This window comes from Apteryx mantelli, chromosome 7 (genome assembly GCF_036417845.1).
Source record: "Apteryx mantelli isolate bAptMan1 chromosome 7, bAptMan1.hap1, whole genome shotgun sequence".
Lineage (NCBI taxonomy): Eukaryota > Metazoa > Chordata > Aves > Apterygiformes > Apterygidae > Apteryx > Apteryx mantelli.
The window spans coordinates 43,476,723-43,498,178 of record NC_089984.1 but is presented as its reverse complement, the minus strand read 5'-3'; the positions used below and the strand labels follow the sequence as shown (position 1 = coordinate 43,498,178).

Here is a 21,456-nt window from a genome sequence, read left to right as displayed (position 1 = left end):
TTCTCTTGCTTCTGTGATGCCATATAGTATTAGTGACTTGCCAAAAAGCAATACCCATAATTTGTTGGTTTTGAGATGACCAATAAATGCTGGGGGAATTGCTTCTTCATTCTAATTACAAGAAGGAAATACCACTCCCGGACTCTTAAAAAATCTCTTTTTTGTGGAAGTATTGCAGTGCTCTCAGATTTGCTTTCTATTTATTCTAGTTTTGAATTAAAATTAATTCAATGAACGCTTGAAATACTGGGTTTCAGTTTAAGAAGAATACTTCTCAGGTATCTGAACAGTTTGGCAATTTGCTACACCTTTTTGATTCTGTTGCTACAGCAGGTCTTCCTGACTCAGTAAGTTTACCTCCTTCTCATAAAAAAATTCTTATTAAATCACATCAAATGTATTTGTCAAGGCAAAAAGGATCAGGGACTGTCATAAGAAATAAGAAGTTAGGAAGTGTCTGCCTCCATCATCATAATCTCCACTGCAGTAAGGTCACAAGAACAGATGACAGTTGACTGTTTACAAATACCTCTTATTTTTTTGAGCATGAAGGTCTGGGTATCAGTCTCTGCAAACATGTTTCCGGGCACATGAAGCAGAAGGTGACCAGGCACAGTCAGCATGGACCTACCAAGGGACCACCATGCCTGACCGAGCCGATTGCCTCCTATGCTAAAATGACTGCTTTCAGGCAAGGGGAGAGCAGCAGGTGTCCTTTACCTGGGCTTTGGCAAGGCTTTCAAGGCTGTCTCCCCCAGTACTCTTGCATCCAAGTTAGGACATCCCGGTCCGGTTGAGCGGACAATCAGCTGGGTAAAAAACCAGTTGGATGGTCCAACCCCGAGCAGCGGGGCGCGCCGTGCCTGGAGGCGGTTGCAAGTGGAGTGCTGTGGGGCCATCCTGGAGCCAGGCTGGGCAACCACCTCGCCAGTGACCTGGCGGCGGTGGCACGGTGCAGCGCGCTCTGGTCGAGCCTGCGGAGGACACCAAATGGTGTTGATGTGCTCGAGGGCTGGGCTGCCACGCAGACAAGCTCAAGCGTTCACCCAGTCTCTTTTCTGGCCAAAGGTCAGAGAGCCGCTCTGGTCACCAGCCACTTCCATCTGCCCGGCATGGGACACGTCCATCTGTCCCGTCCCACGCAACCGAACACAGGTTTTGCCACCCTTTCAGTATTCTAATTTCCATGGGAGGCTGCTCAGTGGTATCTCACTGTGGGTCTCTGTGTTACCACGGTATAACTACAGAAAAGGACAAACAGCTTCTCATATTACCTGCCATGGCTGAATACGACAGTTATAAATTAATCGTAGTTTCATGCCACTTTTTATGAATTGAGATTCATGCCTTAATATGAGATAATATGTAAACTCATTTACTCAGTATACATTTTGCAGGTGGGTAAAATAAAACAAAAGATCAGTCGGGGCAAGCAAAGACATTATTATAGTGACTATAGCCTCAGTAAGATCAAAAAAGTATTAAACAATAGTTTATACAAATTCATTGTCTCCGATTCGTATTCTAAATGCAACTGTGAAGGCAACACTTTCAAAGTGGACAGATTCTACTTTGATTATGTTTATTCTCAATTAAAGTCATGTAAATGCTCAAAACAGTCAGAACACTACAAAAAAATCCCACTCCAATACCCTGGAGGTTTATAACATATATATTTAAAATATTCAGCAATGATACTTAATGTTCCAGTTCTTAAGTTGCAATATGACAGTTTAGAAAAAGTTTTCCTTTCATGCTATGAAACAGAAGTCCTTTACAACCTGCATAAAAAATAACTTTCAATCTGGACATAAACCACTTCTTCTTCTTCTACATACTGCACAATAACTATGTGTATTTCTTTTTCCTATAGCATCTAAAGCAAACTCTTAGCTCGCTAGAATAAAGCACAATATGTCAGGTCCATATGTTTTGTCCTTGCTGCAACAGTAATAAACACCTCCGCAGTTGCTGAAGAACAGGGCTGTAATCCACATAAGGCTTTTAAACAAAAGTTGCTCTGAAATATATTGCATTCTTAAGTGACACGCACATTTCTCTTGTGCCACATGAAATGCTGCCAGGCCTTTTCTGGGGGTAAAGCGGATCCCAACCCTTCTGCAGCAGAGCCTGTTGTTAGAAACTTATGTTGTGCACTTTGCTGGCAAACAATGATTAGTAGGGCTTGGACAGCTTTAGCAACTAACGGTTTCACTTCTGTCATACACAACACAAAAAATGGCCGATTCCCCCAAATAATTCATCAAGCTTGTCAAATCCCCTAACGAGACCTTGCACTGGTGATCTTACCAGGCCAGCTTACCATCTGCTTGGGAAGAAGAGCATTGCTAAGTACCCTTATCCGCACCCCTTGCTGTTTGCTGAAGTACTCCGGAAGGGGAGCTGCCACCAGTTTCTCCAGTGATGGAGGAACAGGAGGCTGAGGAAGTCTGGGCCCATCGCATTAGGTGGAAGCGAAGGTCCTTTTGGTAAGGGCATGACCCACAAGAACAACAGGGAGACTCAGGGGCTGCAGCAAGGCAGGGTTTGGGCTCTTTAAAGCAGAAAGAGGGAAGACCAGAAAACAAGGCGAGAATGTGCCTGTTCTGCCAGTTCATATCCTCCTCATCCGGACTGCACTCCACTTCTCACCTGCTCTCAGCACCAGTGCCCAGCCAGGGGGTCCTGGCGCAGATTAGGACGGTGAAGGGACGCTTCCTAAGGGCTCCCCCACTCTCCTCCGTGACCACAAAATCCATTTGGCTTCACCCATCAGGCTTTCAGAAATATCAGATCACTTATCTCCGGGATTCCTGTATAAATCGTATTTTCAACCTCTGGCTGGCTGAAGATAGCATTGTATTTGTGCCAATCAATGTGCAATTACTTTTTTTTTTTTAAAAGCAGAATTAAAGCATCTGGTTCTCATATTAATTACAAAACACAGTAGCCTGGATTTTCTCCAATATTTTTCTAATATCCACAATGGTTCTCTAAGTAAATCCAACCCTGGTTAAGCCAAGCCTGTAACTTCAGAGGGTGTGAAAATAAAAACTGTCTTCTTATTTCCTGGCTAGTGGAAGTTTGGAAATGAAATGTCAGACTAAGCAAATCCAGTTTTAGTTTGGGGTGATATAACATGTTTTTTACCTTCCAAAGAACTAATCTCATAAAAGGATGTAAAAGTACTAAGCTAAAGGATTAAATTGTGTTTTTTAAATATCTACAAATACACACAAGCACAGTAGGCCACTAAAAATCATTGCCCATCTTCACTTACTACCAGGACTTTTTCCACAAAAAAAGATACACGTTCACATACACAGACAAAGCAATATTTGTTTCCTATAGCATTTAAAAAGTGTTCAACAATAGCAAACACATCATTCTTTATTAAAAGAATCAAAGACAACAAAAGCTACTTTCTGTTGTCCCATCGCATTATACTACTAATCCTCTTTGGATGACAATCAAAAGACCCCAAAATGCCAAGCTATAGAAGTGCATTTCCAAGCAGTAGTAGCCTCTGGCTCTTTGGCAAAGTCCTCAGTCAGTTGTTTTGGCAGACACGGAGTTATCCGGGTCTGTCAGATGGCAAGCTTCCAGGGTACTTATCAAGGCTACCTCAGATTTCTTTTTCTTTATTTTACTTAAAGGATGATATTTTAATTGCAATAAAACACATTCTTTTCATTCAGAACAGACATGTCGGTTATTACTACTATATTCCAGACTACATTAAAAAAAGTGCACATTTCTACTTAATCTACTGTTAGCATGTCAAGCTCTGATTCAGGATGCTAATATCAGCAGATATTTTTGTTTTAAACACAAGACCTTGGTGGACTGTTTAGAAAGGAATTCAGCTCTACTTTATTTCCTAGAAGTACCTACTAAAGCCTTTTTCTAAACCTCTCCAAAACCAAGGTAAATAAGCATTTTGTATTTCCCCTAGCTCTTGCTTATAGAGGAAACCATTAAAAAATAGCTATGAGCATGCAGCAGCCACTGCTGTGATCACATAGCAGTTTAAAATACATATATATTTTAGAATACTTATGCCATCATTTCATATCACTAGCATGAAGTGAAGATAAATATTTTGGGAAAAAAAAAAGTCACACAACTTCTATGTAGCATATGAGTAAAATGCCATTAGTGAGTGAGGTGTTAAGTTATACGAATTAGTGTTTTGTTAAGCTATACAAATTGGTGTTTAAGGATACTAAATTTGCCCAGCAATTCTGATTTCTATTTTGTATAATATTTTGAAAAACTAGGTATAACTGACCTAAATATCTCCTAGCAGGTAACCAGTACAGAAAGATTTTTGATTTTTTTTAAACGTTTGGTGGGGGAGAAGGGCAAATACTGAAGGATAGCTATGAGGTACAGGGCCCTTGTGCCCTGAACGTGATCAGCAACGAAACGTCACACACACACTGGAAATAAAGGTTCTTGCAATGGTTTCATACTGAGCTGCCAAATCTTCTGTCCTTTGCAACGTGGATGTGAAGCTGGTAAAGAGCGGAGCCATTCTACAATCTCCATACGGATTTTGGTAGTTACACTACCTGAAAACAGTACCTATAACGGCATGATCTACGCCAAGGTTGCAAGACTGGGTTGTGACATGCCTAGAAAGCGACGATGCCACTGTAGAAACTTGCTTTTAACATCATCTCAGTGCCCAGACAAAATGAAAGTGAAACAACCTGACTTAAGCGTAGAGGCACCTAATTACTTTAGCATATGCCATTTGAAACAGTAGGTTGCTCGAGATAATACAAAGAATTGGAGCAGAACCGGACAAGAAATGGAGTGCCACGAACAGGAAAAACAGACGCAGAACTAGGGGCAGGTATTTCTGTAATAACCAAACTATACCAGCCACAAAACAAACTGCAAAGACAAAAGTCATAACTGTGTACATTCTGTACTGTTAATAAGTATCTGTAAATCCCACCAGCAATCACCCTTTGAACCAAATTAGCTTGTTACATTTAGCATGAGATGTGAAAGTGCTGTGGTTCTTACTCTACTGATGACCCACAAAGAGATTAAGCTCCCATATTTTTAAAATGGAAATCATATGTCTGAAGATTCCAGGAAAAAGATACTATTGTTAGGCAGGAGACACTGAAGGATTTAAGTGAACCATTGACACCTATATACTATATCAGAGTGCCTCTTCTCCACAGAATTCCATACAGGCAGTAATTCCGATTCTCAGTTCTTTACAGTTTGGGCACAGCCATAGATTGTGGATCTTGACAGGGTAACACTGTCTTTAAAAACATTTCCCCCCCAAAAGTGACGTACGTCATTTTATAAGTGAGCAAACCCACTAGCACCTAGTGATAGCTTGTGGAGAAAATGCTAGTCTGAACAAGGTAGCAAGTGTTACTCGGACTTAAGCTTTACAGTCTTAGAATGAATACAGCAGCGTCTACCAACTTGTCTAAATTATGAAATAATTCTTAGATTCTGTATTTGAAAAGTGTTAAGTATTAATTGCCTACCTGAAGCACAAAAAAAATTTCTCCATGCTTCAAGACTACAACATTCGTTCCCAATCTCTTCTCCCAGCCCAAGGATAATAATAAATATCAAATAATGTGCTAAAAGCAACTTTATAGTGTGTTCTCTTGGTCTCAACCCTAACTTCTTTTAAGGTCCTATGGTCATAAAACATCAAAAAGTCTCCTAACACATACTGGCCATGAGCAGAACCAAACTATCACCAACCTGCTGCCTCCCAACTCATGTCTGAGGAACTTCCAAGATGTAAACCAGAAATAAGGACTTCACATCTCTGTCACTCCTATTGAACATTTCCTCAACACTACTTAAAGCATTAGCAAAAACACATCAGCTGACTGAAGAAGCCATAGCCAAACACATTCAAACTAATACTCTTGAGACACTGTTGAAATGGGAGCTTGCTCTACTCCACAACTGCTGTATCTGCTATGAGACTATACAGTCAAACTTGGCAGAGGACTTCACTCTGGCGTTCCCTGTACTAAGAAGCCAGGGTAAACGTGCAATAGGATAAGCCGTGAGGGAGCATGCCCTCACCTCCCCATGAAAGGTCTGGCTGTGAGATTCCAGTTTTGAACCAGAATTCCATGATTCTGAGTCAGTCTTGTCACATTAAAGTTGAAACATGCAATCGCATGGAATAAAATATCAACATGATAATTAAAGATCTCATTGCTAAACTATGAAAGGAACAAACATCATTAAAGAACCAAAGAGGAAGAATGTGTTCTCTAAAAATTAGAGGGTCCCCACAATATCTTGTTACTATTTTGAGTTTAAAAATGTCTCGCACAAAGGAAAACAAAAGTCATAATGCAGCTGTCTGGATCACCCCCCTCAGACAGAAGTGTTCATCACTTAAAAAAACAAAAACACTAGTCAACATTTTAAGATCTACCCTATAATTATCATCAAAATGTTTGCTGTATAAGTGTATAAATACACAGGAGATTATACTTTGAGACACTAAGGAAACACAAAACTGCTAAAATTGCTGTCTAATGTATATGCACGTACATATGTATAGCAAGCAAAATATTTAAGTGCACCACTGTTACAGGGTTCAGTTGTGTATGTAAATATATGGCAACTACTCTAATACAAGGAAAGATGAACGTTTAATCATGAGAGACTTGTATCAGGTTCAGGGGAACTGAAAATGGACAAAATGAAAAAATCTAGCAGAAGAATGACTTTAATATTGGGTAACATTTCAAATTTTTATCACCTAAATCCACAAAATTCTTGATCTGCTCCTTCTTGCATTCTCTGCAGAGCCGAAGTCAGGACCAGCTAAATAAAAGATAATGCAACTAGGCATAACACAATAAAAGATATTACCTTCACAATGCATTATTGCTGCCAATTATAAGAATCACTTCAACTTAATTTCAAAAGCACAATCACCCTCAACTGTAACAGTCTCTTTTTTAAATTTCAAACAGTATTACATTAAGGCAATAACTCACCTTCCAGCTATAATATCAGTCTCCCTTATTGCAAAAATACATTTCATAAATACTTCTCATCGACAAGTCAAGCTAATTCAGGTTAATTTTATTGTATTTTGGTGCTATCTCACATTTGTGTGCAATTACCTTTATCATTTTATTGCCATGCCAGAAAGTAATCAGAACAATTATTTGAAAAAGGAGGTGTATAAATTCTAAATCACACTTGCTGGCATTTTTGATAAAATAGCAGCTTTATCTCAGAAAGTGGCAGGGACAACGGATAAATCATGCATCAGTCAAGTGTAGCTGACCCCCAAGTGCATTGCACAATATCAGGAGTGCTTCAAAAGAAACTTTCCTACATAATCCATCATTCTTTATAATACCAAAATAGCTATACCTGAAGAGTAGGAGCTAGAGAATAACAACAAAATAAATCTAAGCAATATGAACAAAACCATTAATAGTGCTCCTTTTTAAGCTAAAGGCCAGTCAGGAAGCCGAATTGTGTTCAAAAATTTCATTGAAATCTGTAAAGCGAGTATAAGAACAGCTTTAAACATAAATGAAACAGTGAACTGTGTATTAAAAATCCAGTAAACATACAAATTCATGTACAGAAAAGTCATAATAAATAATAAATGCAAAAAGGCAGACATACAAAGGTGTCAAAAAACAACAGCTATGAAAATACAAGGTTATAGTCCTGTCACACTAAGTATGAATTTCCCTATTGTTATTAATCTTATTAAGTTTGATTCGGGACAGCACAGACAAGCGTTTCACTGCAGTGAGAACAGGAAGCGAAGTATTACAGTGAGTAAAAGAATCTCTGTGGCTACTAAGCTTGAATTTAATAACCACAGGAAGCCCAGAAAGGAGTAAGTTAAACGCTTGCATGCAAAGGCTTCCATTAGAATTAAATAGAAAAATTGCCATATTGTCAGAAAAACAACAAGAAAAAAAGAACCCCTCCCGCATACGGACAACTACATTTCCTGACGTGTTCTCCCTTGCGCACATAGCTGTGCCCACATTTCGGCCTCTTCCACGTGCAACCCAGCATACGCTGGTCACTGCCACACGGCTGCAGAATCAGGTTCAAGTGGGAGACAACTATGGTTATTTTGGGAAGTGCCCGGGTCTGGCTGCTTTCAGAAACCATTTTTTTCCAACAATCTACGTAAAAAACTGTTCAGCACATTACATTAGCAATAACTGATTTCTGCAGGAATCATATGCCAAGTATATATATTTCCTGTCACACCGATGGGTGCTTGTACTAATCATAGTAAAACTGCAAACTAATGATACACTATAAATATCCCTATTCTAAAGGAATAACATGAGCTACAATATACATCTTTATTATGCATCCAGAATGGGAAAACAGTAGCAGACAGGCACAGGGCATTAGCTGTGCCTGCACACGCCTTTAAGCAGCCCCGTGCTCCCCAGGTTAGATAGGACTGGGAGAGTTAACATGTTTTAGCTTAAACATTCTGCCTTCCCACATATCAAAAGAGGAAAGCTCCCCTAACAGCTAATGCTGCACCTTTCAACTAGAAGTGAGAGTGGGAGAAATGAAAAGGTTAGATAATAAATTATTAGTTTCATGTCGCTTGCCAGCTATATCACATCTAGCTTTGAATGAGACTGAGCTAGTGATTCCTTCAAAAATGCCTCGTTGTTCAGATGATAATCAAGTATTTCTCTGCAATTATCTCTAGTACTTGCTACAAGATTTTTCAACTAAATGGCACACAAATACAAAGGACAGTTTAAAAGAAAACGGTAAAAAAATCTGTTTTCCTGAATTTCTCCCTCAACCATTCCATTAAAAAAATAAATAAAACCAATTTACTTTCGGAGAACAAAAAGAAAATCTTCTACAGAAGGGTGTAAGAGAATGAGCATGCCAAAATACTACTTCTAAGCAACATAATGTTATGTAAAGCAGATTAAAAAAAACACAAGAGATGACACTATTACAACATTTTTAATGGTGATAAGAGTTGCCAGCAGAAATAGTTAGATATGCAAGTTTGATTGCACTAGAAATATCATGTTCCTAGAGGAACATTACTAATCATGTCACAAAAATAGTAATTCTACAGAAAAAAATGTATTACTCATCTTCAACAGTCATTTCGATTTGAAGAATGTGGTAATTGACTAAAAATTAGTTGGTGTCTGTCTTTCAGTAAGGCAAATTCTCCCAGATTTCCTGATAAATAGCCATGTTTCTCGTTTACCATAAACATTTATTTTCATACACTTATACACCTCACTGAAGCATCAAGTCTCAAAATTACATGTGTTTATTTTTCAATAAATGAGGTTTTTATTAGGAAATGGAAGTAAGCAGCTAACTGAAGACTGAAAATGTAGCATTGTCCTATTAGTTTATGCTCTGTGGAAGATAGATATGTGATGGGGAAAGGTCCACTGATGCCTGTTACCAACCATGACAGGGCTACAGAGATTTACAACGCAGCATCAATCTTGTCAACCGCATTCTTAATACTGACTGCTGGACACTGGGGAAAAAAACAAACTACGTTATGTGAACCCTTTTGTAATGCTGGACTTTTAATGTATACCTAAACACAAGGATATTTTGCTACAAACTTACTTTTGGAACAAGCCTTGATTCCATGGTGGATGGTAGGTCTTTGTCTGCAAGGGGAAAAAAAGAATTCTCAGTTACAATGAGATTTAATTTGAATTCCACAGGAAGAACAACATGTGAATATTATCATTTCTCTTATAACTAACTGTAAATCAAATTTTTTTAAATGGGCTCTAAGTTTTGAGTATATGTAATATCAAAAGGGAACATATGATTTTTCTTTTTTGCAAGCGAACAGGAATTAATATTTCAAGCAATAGATGACCTAATGAACGGGTCAGAATTAACAGATGACATGTTAAAGACTTCTCATCACAAGCACTGTAGAACTCTGATCCGTGGAATAAGAATGCCCTTAAGACATACTATTAATGTAAGGAGTATTTGTACAGGCAGTCATGCATTTCTGAATTATTTAATAAAATAAATAGCCTTTTGTGTTTTAGACAAAAAACACATTTGTCTAGAAATAGACAAATTTTAAGGAAAGACGTGACTTTCATACAAGTTATATTTTGATTCAAAAGTAAAGATTGCAAAATACTAAGAAAGGACCTAGATTAACTAAGTATTAGAATCCAGCCTTACACAATATCCAAATATCATTATTCACGCATCATAAGCAAAAAATCAAACAGGATCCTCTTTGCTCTCGCTCCTAAAATAAAGGTGGGATGCTAGTTCTTTAGCATTTAATTATTCCCAACCCAGAGCTTTGGCTTTCCAGGTGGGATGCAACACTCCGAAGTATCAGAAAAAGCTCAGAGTGTATAAACCCACTCAGTGGATTTAGCCATGCGGTCCCGCCGCCGGCTGCTCGCCGCCGCCACCGCGCTGCCGCGGCCGAGCAGGGGTCGCAGCACGTCCCGCTCTAGTTCCGGACGCCACTCGACCCGCTCGCGAACGCTTTGCGCTGGTCTGCTCGGAAAACTCGGCCTTCACAACACATCTCCCAAAGACGGGTTGTTTGCCCACCCCTTAGCGATACTTTGTGCTCCATGCCTCCCAAAATAATGTCTCGAGGGGATATTTGGAATACTTACTTACACTACTCTTGGCATTCAAGTGTTACAGTTGGCGTGTGTGCATATATATGTATATATTCACACATGCAGGCACATCTTAAAATAGAAATTCTATCGTTTAAGAAAAAAAACACCACAGGCATTCAGTTTCCTCTGAAATACCTGCATCTTTCAGAACCTGATGATGATCAAAATCTGGACATATCTGCATGAACTACAGGCAACTGCACACTTTTGCGTCACTTAGACTCTAATGTTAAATAATTAACATTTCACAGTTACTTAAGCATTACACACATCTTACACTAGCCTCCTGCGTAGATGTGTAATTCAGAGCAGTCCAGAAGTGGAAAGCCATTCATCTGACAAAAGGGAACGAAGGCTGAAGCCTCGAATTACAAATCACAGCAAAAAGTGACAGAGGGAAAGATAACAAGGGAAGGGAAAGGCTACAGCAGCAGAGACCTCAATGCATTCTGTGGTCCCTCAATTTTAACCTGTATGTATTAAATACTTATTTTTAAAAAATACAGATGCTTAGAGTGACCTGAAACTAAGATGAGAATTTCCCAAGGAATAAGTATTTTAACACTGTACATGCCAGAAAAGCAGGAGAACTTGGAGATAACGCAAAAGCTAAGAACCGATCTCTACAGTTCTCTGAAAATAACTTGTGCTTGCAGGTTTTCTTCCTCACCAAGCAACTGGGAGGACAGCTGAGAACAATCCACTGCACACTGCAGAGCACCTCCTCTATCAGTCATTTAAATACTTTATATAGAAAATTATTTTTGTAAAATAGCTGCAAGGTAAACATTCCAGTACAGCATAGTTTGAAGAAAATTAAAATGTCAAAGACAGCATCAGAATAAAAGTAATCGGTAACTGAGAAGCAAAGATGTCAAATACAAGCTTTCTCTCACCTATAAATCATTCCACATAACACTCAGGAGTCAAAATTATCCTTCGGTTAAGCTAACTCCTGAGTGCTATGTTATTATGTATACTGAAATCGGAAAGAGCGGTGGACAAAATTGTCAAGTGACTACAGAAATCTGGAAACGAGGAGTCAAAGTCTCAAATTTTTTCCTTGACCACTTGCTTGGATGAGGAGAGAAATGTGTAGTAAGTCATCAGCTTGAAAAGCTCTCTCACTTCCCAAGCCATTGAGACTGAATGCTTTCTCAGCCTGCTATATCAAAAAATGAAACAGACTTCAACTGTAAGAAAGCTACAGCTCTGCCTTCAGAAATGTGTTAAATTATAGCATCAAGCGGAGGAAAATACACCATGAAGGATGGCAAAGTGGGCCAGAATCAGGACCTTCTTCACTTCCACAGTCTGGGAAGCTTTGAAACAGTTTTACCATATCTTCATGAAGATACCATTTATTATAATTTATTCTTCAGGAATTTAGGTATCATATTTAAGATTATCTTTTGGCTACAGATACTATCATGCCTTTTTCTGAAATACAGTAGTGTCACCAAAATCGGTCCTCTGGTAACAGTAGGGTTTTCCTACTTTGGCAAAACATCCAGACCTAAACATGTATCTATTGGCCACTGCAGAAGGTTCCTTCTAAGATGCTGTCAAATAATTACTCTTATTAGCCTAGCAAGTGTGTTGTCCAAGTATACAATGCCTGGTGGAGAAAACTAAACCCAACTTTCACGGTAAAAGGAGATTAGGCTGCAAAGAAACAGGGATTTCAGCTTTAAGGAAAAGGATTCTTGCACAAGGAGTAGCTATCGCATATCACATCCCGGGGTGCACAGCGGTCATCCGTTCCCTGACGATGACTCCAGAAGCAGCAAGATCCACCAGAAGAAACCTCCAGAAGCCAGAGGTAACTGCTGAAGGAAGAGCAAGACCTTGGGGAGGTGGGTGGCAGAGGACAAATTAATCAAGAATAGGCTAAACAATGCATAGGGAGAGCCTGTGATTGATTAGTTTTCTTGACCTCCTTCTGCCCCAGGTTGAGCTGCTCAAGCATCTGCTAGTCCAGAACAGCAATGACTTTCTTCCGCTGTTGACAGGTAACTTGGGCAAACAAAGCCAGTAACACAAGAGCTCGTGGTGATTACAGAAAGGCTTGCAGCTACCTGAGAAAACTATACGTGACCAAGGCTGAATGTCAGAAGGCTGAGGAAGTAAAAAATATCACTCCAGAATGTGTCTCAACCTTGCAAAGAGACAGTCCTGTTAAGAGGCCAGTATAGGCACTAACTCCTCCTTTCCAAGTTTAGTTCAGAGCTTCCCCTAAGGCTGATTTTGAAGATAAAAACCCAACACCTCTTTCTTCAATTGCATGGGAACTACTACTGTTCAAATTCAAGCATGCTACTTCATTGTGAATCAAGTAGCCCGAAATCCCGAGACATCAGGATAACGGGACCTGTCTGAAAGACTGACACCTTACTGTTATCAGCCACTTCACCAAGAGGGACAAACTCCCCCCGCACCTGCTGAGTAGTGAAGTGATCAACTGAACTGTAAAGCTGAAAATAATTTTTCCCCAATCTCTTTGGCTAGCTTCTCTCCATGACTAGAAGGACTGCTGAAGCCTATTTCCCATTGGGTTCCTGCCTCACACCTGAGCTGCAGTATTCCAGCTCATCCTTCAGGTCCCCTTTGACCTTTCAGTCAAGATATGCCCAGTTTTCCAGAACTTCTCTGTTCACGCAGAAGAGCCTGTGGTGGGGCTGCAGCGTTGCTGCTGAGCAGCCAGGCAGCATGCTGCTTCTCAACCACCCCAAAGATAAGCAAATGGCTTCAGGTGCTGAATACGACCTCCTGCGTATTAACAGAAGATATGGTGCATGAAGCTACTATACTGTAGACCTGTGCCCTGGGAGCATCCTAAACCTTGAAATACACTAAGAGAAGAGAAATTTAAAGGAAAGTCAGAAGTTAAGAAGCTGAAGAAAGTCAAAAATCAAGAGCTGCAGTTTGAGCAGGTAAGGAGCTAATTTTACTCTTGTGGAGAATATATATTTGCTTTAAAGCTATCACAGTATAAAGCATACCTAGGCAGTATGGCTCTATCTGAGGAGCAGGCATGAAGCTGTACTGCCCAGCTGTTTTCTTCGTGAGGTTCACCCAAAGGCAAAAGAAACAGTCATTCCTGGACCTCTCCAGACACAGGAGAGCATCTGAAATGCACCTTATTCTGGCATGATAGAAACGTGCATCCTTCTTCAAGCCTAGTGAGATCTGCATGGTTTTTAAACCCCACCTCCTCATTTACCACCAGGAAGCAACTTCCTTACTCTACACATAAGCAGGTATGACTTTGCCCAGCTTGTAAACATGGCACAAACTTGTAATCCTCCTCATATGGCGTCCTTTAAAAGCCATAAAAAATTTGGGGCATATTTACAGATAATATAGAATAAAAATTCTTGGATTTTAAGATACTTTTACTTTCACACAACTGCAGCCTGAAAAGTATGTGTAATGGCAGCACTATGATAAAACCTGTCAGAGTCGTAAGAAGTATTTCTCTCAGTTTATCAACTTATAAATACTAAGAGATTCTCCTTGAAAGAAGTCCTCAGGAGCCACAGAACTTAACACTCCCCAGTTTTGGTAGTAGAATTTAAAGAAGGCTATTGCATCAAGTCACTATATGAATAAAATTCCGTATGAAAACATTTAAAGTACATTAGATTTTTGGTCAAGATGAAAGACTGGGAAAAAAAATAAAAATCAAGCAATCTATTCTAATTGGGTTCCCATGGTAACTGTACAATTGGGTTTTTCAGTGTAACATCCCAAAGGCCCAATGCACACTTGTAAAATATACTTCAAACAGCCTGAATTGTTTTTACATTACAGCACTCCCAGGAAGATCAATTACTATACATCCCCACCCTAACTATTAGTGGCAGGAGATGTTAACACTATTGGCCATATTAACATAAGTCATGTAAAAAACACCACATATCACCATCATTATATAAAACTAATTACACACTTCAGATTCATCAAACATGTTCTGAGTAATAAACCAATACTAGTCTTGTCACAAGATCATGTTTACTGAGTGTAAGAAATCAACCCCAAATATATGCCAAACCATTTTGCTTCTTATATTGATTTCAAGGATAAACAGAATCAATCATTAATAATTACATTATAAGATGACCCATAGGGTTAATCATATTCTTGGAAACTCTCACGATGGAATCAAACATAGCTGCCTAAAAAGACATAACTGAAAAGCATTCAAATCCATTTCTTACGTATTAATGGTAATACACAACAAAGTGCATTCACTGACATGCAACCTTACTGTAATTGGTGAAAACAGAACAGTACTCCTACTACTCTGTTTAAAAATCTTCTTTAAAACATTTCTTTCTTAAAAAAAAAAAAATCTTACTTTCAGAGACACTTAGCCCTGTTGGTCCTTGATTTCAATCCTGAGAAGCTCAATGCTGGAGGCAGGCCCAGCTCATCCTTCCAAACACTCAACCACTTGCCTAAGCCTCAAAGCGAAGAGGAGTTAACACATGCCCACAGGAAGCAGGATTCAAAAATCCATATTTCAATACTTTCAGGAAAAAACATTGTGGCTAACTTGAATAACATCAGCCTCACTTCTGAATCAACGAGCCAGAAGTCTTTGAATAACAGAATGCAAAGACTGGAGCCACCTTACCTCAAGCATGCATTTCACATGTTGAAGTAAGGTCAGCAAAATATCAGAGGTCTTAATGTCAATAGGAGATTGTGCAAGGGATTTCCCTTTTCTCCCCACCCTTCCCACTGCATTATATTTGAACATACTAAACTTAAACGGAGCAAGATGAAGGGAAAAATGCTGTTTGTAAATTGTTTTGCCAGGACACTGCTCACAATCTAAAAAAAGTACCATCAACAAAGCCAGCCTGGTTTGTGGATCGCATGTGTATTTTTAGATGTTGTACATTCCATTGTGTGATTTTATAAAGTTAAACAGAAAAGTTAAGAAATGATTAAAAGTGCTTAAAGTGTAAAGTGTTTATTAAAAAGTTTTAATTAACAGGCAATCTGCATATTTGAATATACTAACAACTGAAGATAATTATTGCTTGCCTTCTACCAACTGATTTAAAGCAGTCAGATAATTTAAATATCATTGGAATGATAATTATGCAGCAGCAACCTTTCCAAGACAGCATTAATACTTGCTGTCTACTAATAAGAGTTACCTGGAGGGAGCTAAGTTTCTGCATGTTGCATGTGGACGGCATGATTCAGAAAACAAAGCAGATCTGCCTCAAAGTTGGTTGTGCTGCTATTACACACTACTTTAATAAAATATTGATTTCATTAATCTGATCATAACGGACTAAAAAGCGGCATCTGAAAAATACGTAAAACTTGTGAACAGACCCATCAAGACCAAAAGCGTGTCTCCTCAGGGCCAACAGCAGATATCGAGGGAGTACTACAAAAACAAGGCAAGCATTTAGTGATACTTGTATACTGTCAGGCCCCAAAACAGGTCATTCAGGAACCTCCTGAAGTCAGAAGTGGGATCTCTGAGTGTAAAAGAGAACGGTTAAAGGGCTCGGCGTTTGTCCAGTTAGTTTCCTTACCCAAACTCAGCATCCACAGCTTCCTATTTCAAGATCTACAGCTTAATTACACACCATGTAGTGAACAAAACGTTTTGAACCTGACACCTGTTACTTCTCTGGATGCCGTTAGTTCTTACTTTAAGAGAGAGAATTATTCTTTATTCACCTTCTCACAGCTACTCAAGATTAAAGCCCTCTATCGCAGTATTGCTATTTTGCTACCAATATTTCACTTGGAAAGTGGAGAAGTCAGAATATTTGTATCGATGAACTTCCCTGTTCCTCCTTGTAATTAACCTTAAATGTGACTAATTCAGATGTAGGTACTTTTATCACCTTCGGCACCTCTATTGTGTTAGAAAGTTTCAGCAGTAGGTCCAAAATTTACAAGTGATTTGGGAAGATGCTTGAAATGACTTATACTATTTACTTTACCATAACATAGGAATAAATTACACAGTTATTTTTTACTTTAGAGAGGGAAGCAGGCAGAGAAGAGGGAAACGAGAGGTGGTCTTTTGAAACCATTCGCTGTTTTAGTACCTCGGAGGCATATCTCGACTTAAATACTGATATACTTATTGGTTGGACTGAGCAAATTTGGAAGTTCTCCTAAGCATTAACACACACTTAAACAAAATGTTATGCATTTAGTTACCCGCTTAAGTGCTCCTCAGACTCACAGACGCAGTATTCCATTATGCTTGCTCACTCCAAAGCCATCTCTTCAAAGTCCCTTTTCAAACCAGGCACAAGCACTAGTTCTCAGTAAGGCCAAGCCAAAATTCAGTGCAAATTTTTCCTATCGCCCGTATTAAAAGTATAAGGTGACACGTTTATACATATTGCATAAATCCTCATTCTAATAGCAAGCGTTTTCTAGTCTATCCTACTACTCCAATGTGCCCAAACACTGCACTTGAAATATACAGCACAGACTCCTGATCTAGGTGCAACAGTGGCTTGAAAAGCTTCATCCTAGAAGTTAAATTAGTTATAGTTACTGTAGGTATTAAAGCAAACTAGCATATGTTCCTAACAGGCATCAGGACAAGGTGCTTTCACACTGCTTTCTGATATAAAATAATAAATAAGAAAACTTTAAAAATGATAGCATAAAGTACCAAAATCGTGATTATTTCTAGTGAAAAGATTTCACAATTACTTAATATCCATAAAATTCCAAAGCCACACAGACTTTATCGATATTCAAATACATTTGACTTCCTTTTTAGACAGTAGTCTGGAATACACAAGTAGATCATAATTTCAGCAGTTTTAAAACTGCATTTTGTATTTCTGGAAAATACATGAGTACAGGCTTGATTTGTCTTTGTAGCTCAGCTGTTCTTCTACCTGTATATAGAACTTAATGCTGGCCTAAGTCTTCTGGGAGAGCACAGAATTTAAGGCAGCATTTTTTTTCTTGTGCCAGGAAGGTTTTGCTTATTATTATTATTACCTTTGTATAAGTTCTCAATCCTTGTGCTACTTTGCCAGCACAAATTTGTAGAAAACCAGCCTTCAATATATCAGCAGGGGTAAGAAACTCGAGAACTGGACGTCTGCATTTAGGACACCAAACCAGGCCTTTTTCTTTTTTAATTATGGCACTAATGAATAAAAAATATAAAGTCTGCAGGAACAGCTAAGACACATTGCTGAAGCCTGTCACTGCAGAAAAGATTTCAGACCTCCTAAAATTAAAACTCCATCCTGCATTTTCCCATCAGTTACATTCTCTTCACCAGTCCAGATATCTTATGAACACTCAGTAAACTAGAGAATTGCACAATCCGTCAATAAAGTAAGCGTATTTTGAACTACTGTCCATATGACTCAATTTGTCAGTAAAAACTGCCACCAGCGCTGTGCTTGCAGAAAAATGTCCATAAATGCATTATTGCAACTGGCAGATCGATGTCCATAATAAAAACAAATAGATTTAACAAGTGCTTGCTTTTACGAGTTACGCTATTGGTGGAATGTGTATTCAGCTTCACCCTTCAACTTCTGGGAATGGGCAATGCAGACCGGGTTAGGTACTTTGCTGACTTCACTAGTGCTACAAACAGGAAATTATTCTAACACAGGAAATCTTTAAAAGTGTTAGACTGAATACTAATGCATTCAGGATGTATTTAAAAGTTTCACACATTCAGAATTTAGCATATCATTTCTGTAAAATGAAAAATTTAACAGCTATGGCAAAAACCAAAATACTTTTTACTCTCCCCCTAACAAATTTAGGTTAGGTCAGCTGCCTCCCAGGCAGAACGGCTCACTCGTCTTGAGGCTGATGTTAAAAAATGCCAGCAAAACCCCCACGCAAACCAGGGCCTACAATCTTGTGCCTGTGAAGCCAACGATTCAGCTCCTATAGCACCAACACAGCTGAGAATGACCATCCCTCTTGAAACCAAATTTCAGTCAACACGTGAGTACAGATGTCACCCTCTGTATCAGAGATTCCCTGGACAGGGCTCACAGGGAAACGATGCCTTGCTTAGGCGGAGCACGACAGGGTACAGTAGTTGGCCTACCAAGGTTTAATTCATAAACATCACAGTTCTGGTTCTTTCACAGCTCTTAATTACATGCTATCACAGGAACAAATACTACAGAAACTATGATCCATTTATCTGACATGCTTGCTCTCGGATTTTTTACATTACTGCATTTCTCCCAAGTTAGTTTCCCCTGTCACCTACGTCAGTTTAAACAGAATTTCTCTTTGGCACAGCCTTTCCTTCTTATCCATGCTTCCATAACAAACTTAATACTTTTTCTGCACAAGTCCTTAAATTAGCCATTCAAGTAAACCCCGATAACCTTCCCAAAGGGCATGAGCTTCTCCTTCAGGCTACTATCCCTTTAGTGATGCCATTAACTGATTCTCTACATACGTTAAGCATTAAACAGTGGTGACAAGTTAATTACAGAGTTATCAAGAGATAAAGTAGTCACGGTAACACAAGTTGCAATATAACTACAACAGTTTCCTATGGAGCTTCTGTTCAGTTGCTGGTGTAATTGGTGTAATTAACTTGTCATGGATCAGAATGCAGATAGGAATTGCTAAAGCCACCTTGAAAGCTCACATGGCTACATCTTTTTTCCTCCTGAGCTTGAGGCTTTTGGTAGAAGTGTCAAGATTTGATACGTTTCTGTTCAAAAACAAAGCAAACACGATTTTACTCCCTATTGGTAAAATTACGTAGAAACTGCTCACGCACCGTTGACGAGAAAACAAACAATTTGGCAAATTTCAGAGCATCGCCTATGCTTTTAAGACAGGCGCATCCTGCAGTTTAAGGGTGGTTAAGGGCACTTTGCCCCAGAGGAAAGCAGCTTTGCAGACAAACATCATAGCATCACGCGCTGGAGAAGTTAAAGGATTAATCAGGTCGGGGGGGGGGGGGACGGACATGTTTTAGAGAGCAAAAAGCCGAACCCAAAATTAATACTGAAAGTCATAACTTGGGCGCAAAACAAGGTATTCCGTGGTGTCTATGAATCTGTTCTAAGCCGACAAACACCTAAAAACCAAAGCCAAGCCTGGCGCCTGGTGCAGGAAGGCGCCGGTGGGATGTTCCCCGTCGCGGCTCCGCTTAAGGGGAGGAAAGACCAAAAGGGAAGACCAAGGGAAGACCAAAGGCCACGGAGGCAGTTGGGAGAGAGCGAGCGCCCGCACGGACAGCCTCGGTCCCCGGGGCCTCGGGCAGCCAGACAGGGCTTCGAGGCCAAAACCTTCATCGGCTCGTTACGTGACTATCGCTTCTAAACTCAATGTTATTTCCCCATTTTACAAAATTCAGGATTTTAACGTGGGAAACCCTGCGGGGACTGCACCTTACCGTTCACGAAGGGCTTGATTTCACACAAAAAACAAGACGCACCTCAGCGGGAGGCTTACGTGGGAGCGAGGGGCAGAAACTGTGCTCTTAGCTGCTTGCCCTCCTCCACCACCAGCCGCAAAGCTTGGCTTTTAGACCGAGGGCGACACAAAACCCGCGTGCTCACCGGTTTCACACTCCGTGTTTTCGGCGCAGGTTCGCGTTAACGTGACGCAGCCACAAGCTGCGGCCGAGGCAGGGTGCGCTGCCCCCCCACTCCCCCCCTCTCCGGCTCAGCTCCGGGCCTGCGTGTGAGGAGGCCGCGCGGGGGAAGCGCACCGAGCCGCGGCCCCCGGCGCCGCCGCGCACCTGCCCGCGAGGAGGAGGAGGAGGAAGGAGGAGGGAGGAAGGAAGGAGAACGGCGTGGGGGGGGGGGGGAGGAGGCGGAGCGGAGCGGGAAGCGCCACGGCCGCTGCGGGGAGGCGCCCGAGCCAGGCCCCCGCGCTGCGGCTTCCCCCCAGGCTCCCCCCGGCAGCGCGGGGCCGCCGCGCCGAGCCGAGCCGAGCCGCGGCCGCGTTTCTGCCCGGGCCCCTCACAGGGCGGCCGTTGGCGGCGGCGGCCGTTGGCGCCGCAGGCCCGAGCGGCCATGACGCAGCAGGGCCGGGGGCCGCCCGCGGCTCCCGCGCCCTCGCTCTCAGACCGCTGACAGAAACGTGCCGTATCCCGGGTTCCCCCCCCAAATTGTGACTGAAACGTGCCCCCGTTCAGGGTTTTTTTCCCCCTCAAACTAACTCGGCCTGTCCTTTATTCTGGTAGAACCGAGGAGCAGGATGGTGGAGGAGGACAGGGAGTGACAGCGTCAGGTAATCCGTCCTTTTCCACTCGTTTGTGTGAGGCGAGAGGCGAGCGTAGGGGCGGCGAGTGAAAACTGAGGAGTTCGCGGAAGGGGGTGTTTGGCAAACACAGTTTTTTAGAGGAGGAGGCAGGGAGCTGATGGAGCGAAACGTGGAGGAGGAAATTAAGTGTAGGGCGGGGTTTGTTTGAGAGCATAAAAAAGGAGAAAAAAAAAACAGGAAAAAGGTGCTAGTGAAGTTTGCAACAAGAAATCGCTTATTTTCAAGCCAGGGAAACTTTTGCTAGCCGAGTCTTAATCTCAGTTGTATCAGCAGCGATCATTTTGCGTGACTTGGAAGCTGTGGCAAAACACAGGATTCCACTTCAGAAAGCTCCGAAAGTTTTTAAAAAAGTCATTAAAGAATCTTCGAAATCCTTTTTTTTTCTTTTTCCATAGGAATAGAGCACTGTAAATAAAAATGGCACTGAATGGTTAGATCTGGTTGTAAAAAAAAATTACAAAATCTGGACCAAAATGAGGGAGTTTCTCCAATGCGATTG

The 21,456-nt window shown here is 40.7% G+C and overlaps 1 protein-coding gene across 2 annotated transcripts in view; it reads right to left on the bottom strand.

Moving 5' to 3' along the window:
• The window catches only part of MGMT (O-6-methylguanine-DNA methyltransferase), a 176,805-nt gene extending 155,833 nt beyond the window's left edge, over positions 1 to 20,972 (bottom strand). The window contains exons 1-2 of one of the 2 annotated variants that reach the window (XM_067299572.1): positions 20,854 to 20,972; positions 9,634 to 9,677 (exon numbers count right to left, since the gene is read on the bottom strand). In XM_067299572.1, coding sequence (XP_067155673.1) covers positions 9,634 to 9,657 — 24 coding nt within the window. In that variant the 5' untranslated portion in view covers positions 9,658 to 9,677; positions 20,854 to 20,972. Of the gene's footprint in view, positions 1 to 9,633; positions 9,678 to 20,248; positions 20,422 to 20,853 lie in introns of those variants that run through there. The other variant, XM_067299571.1, reaches the window with a different exon arrangement.
• Between the last annotated feature and the right edge of the window lie 484 nt (positions 20,973 to 21,456).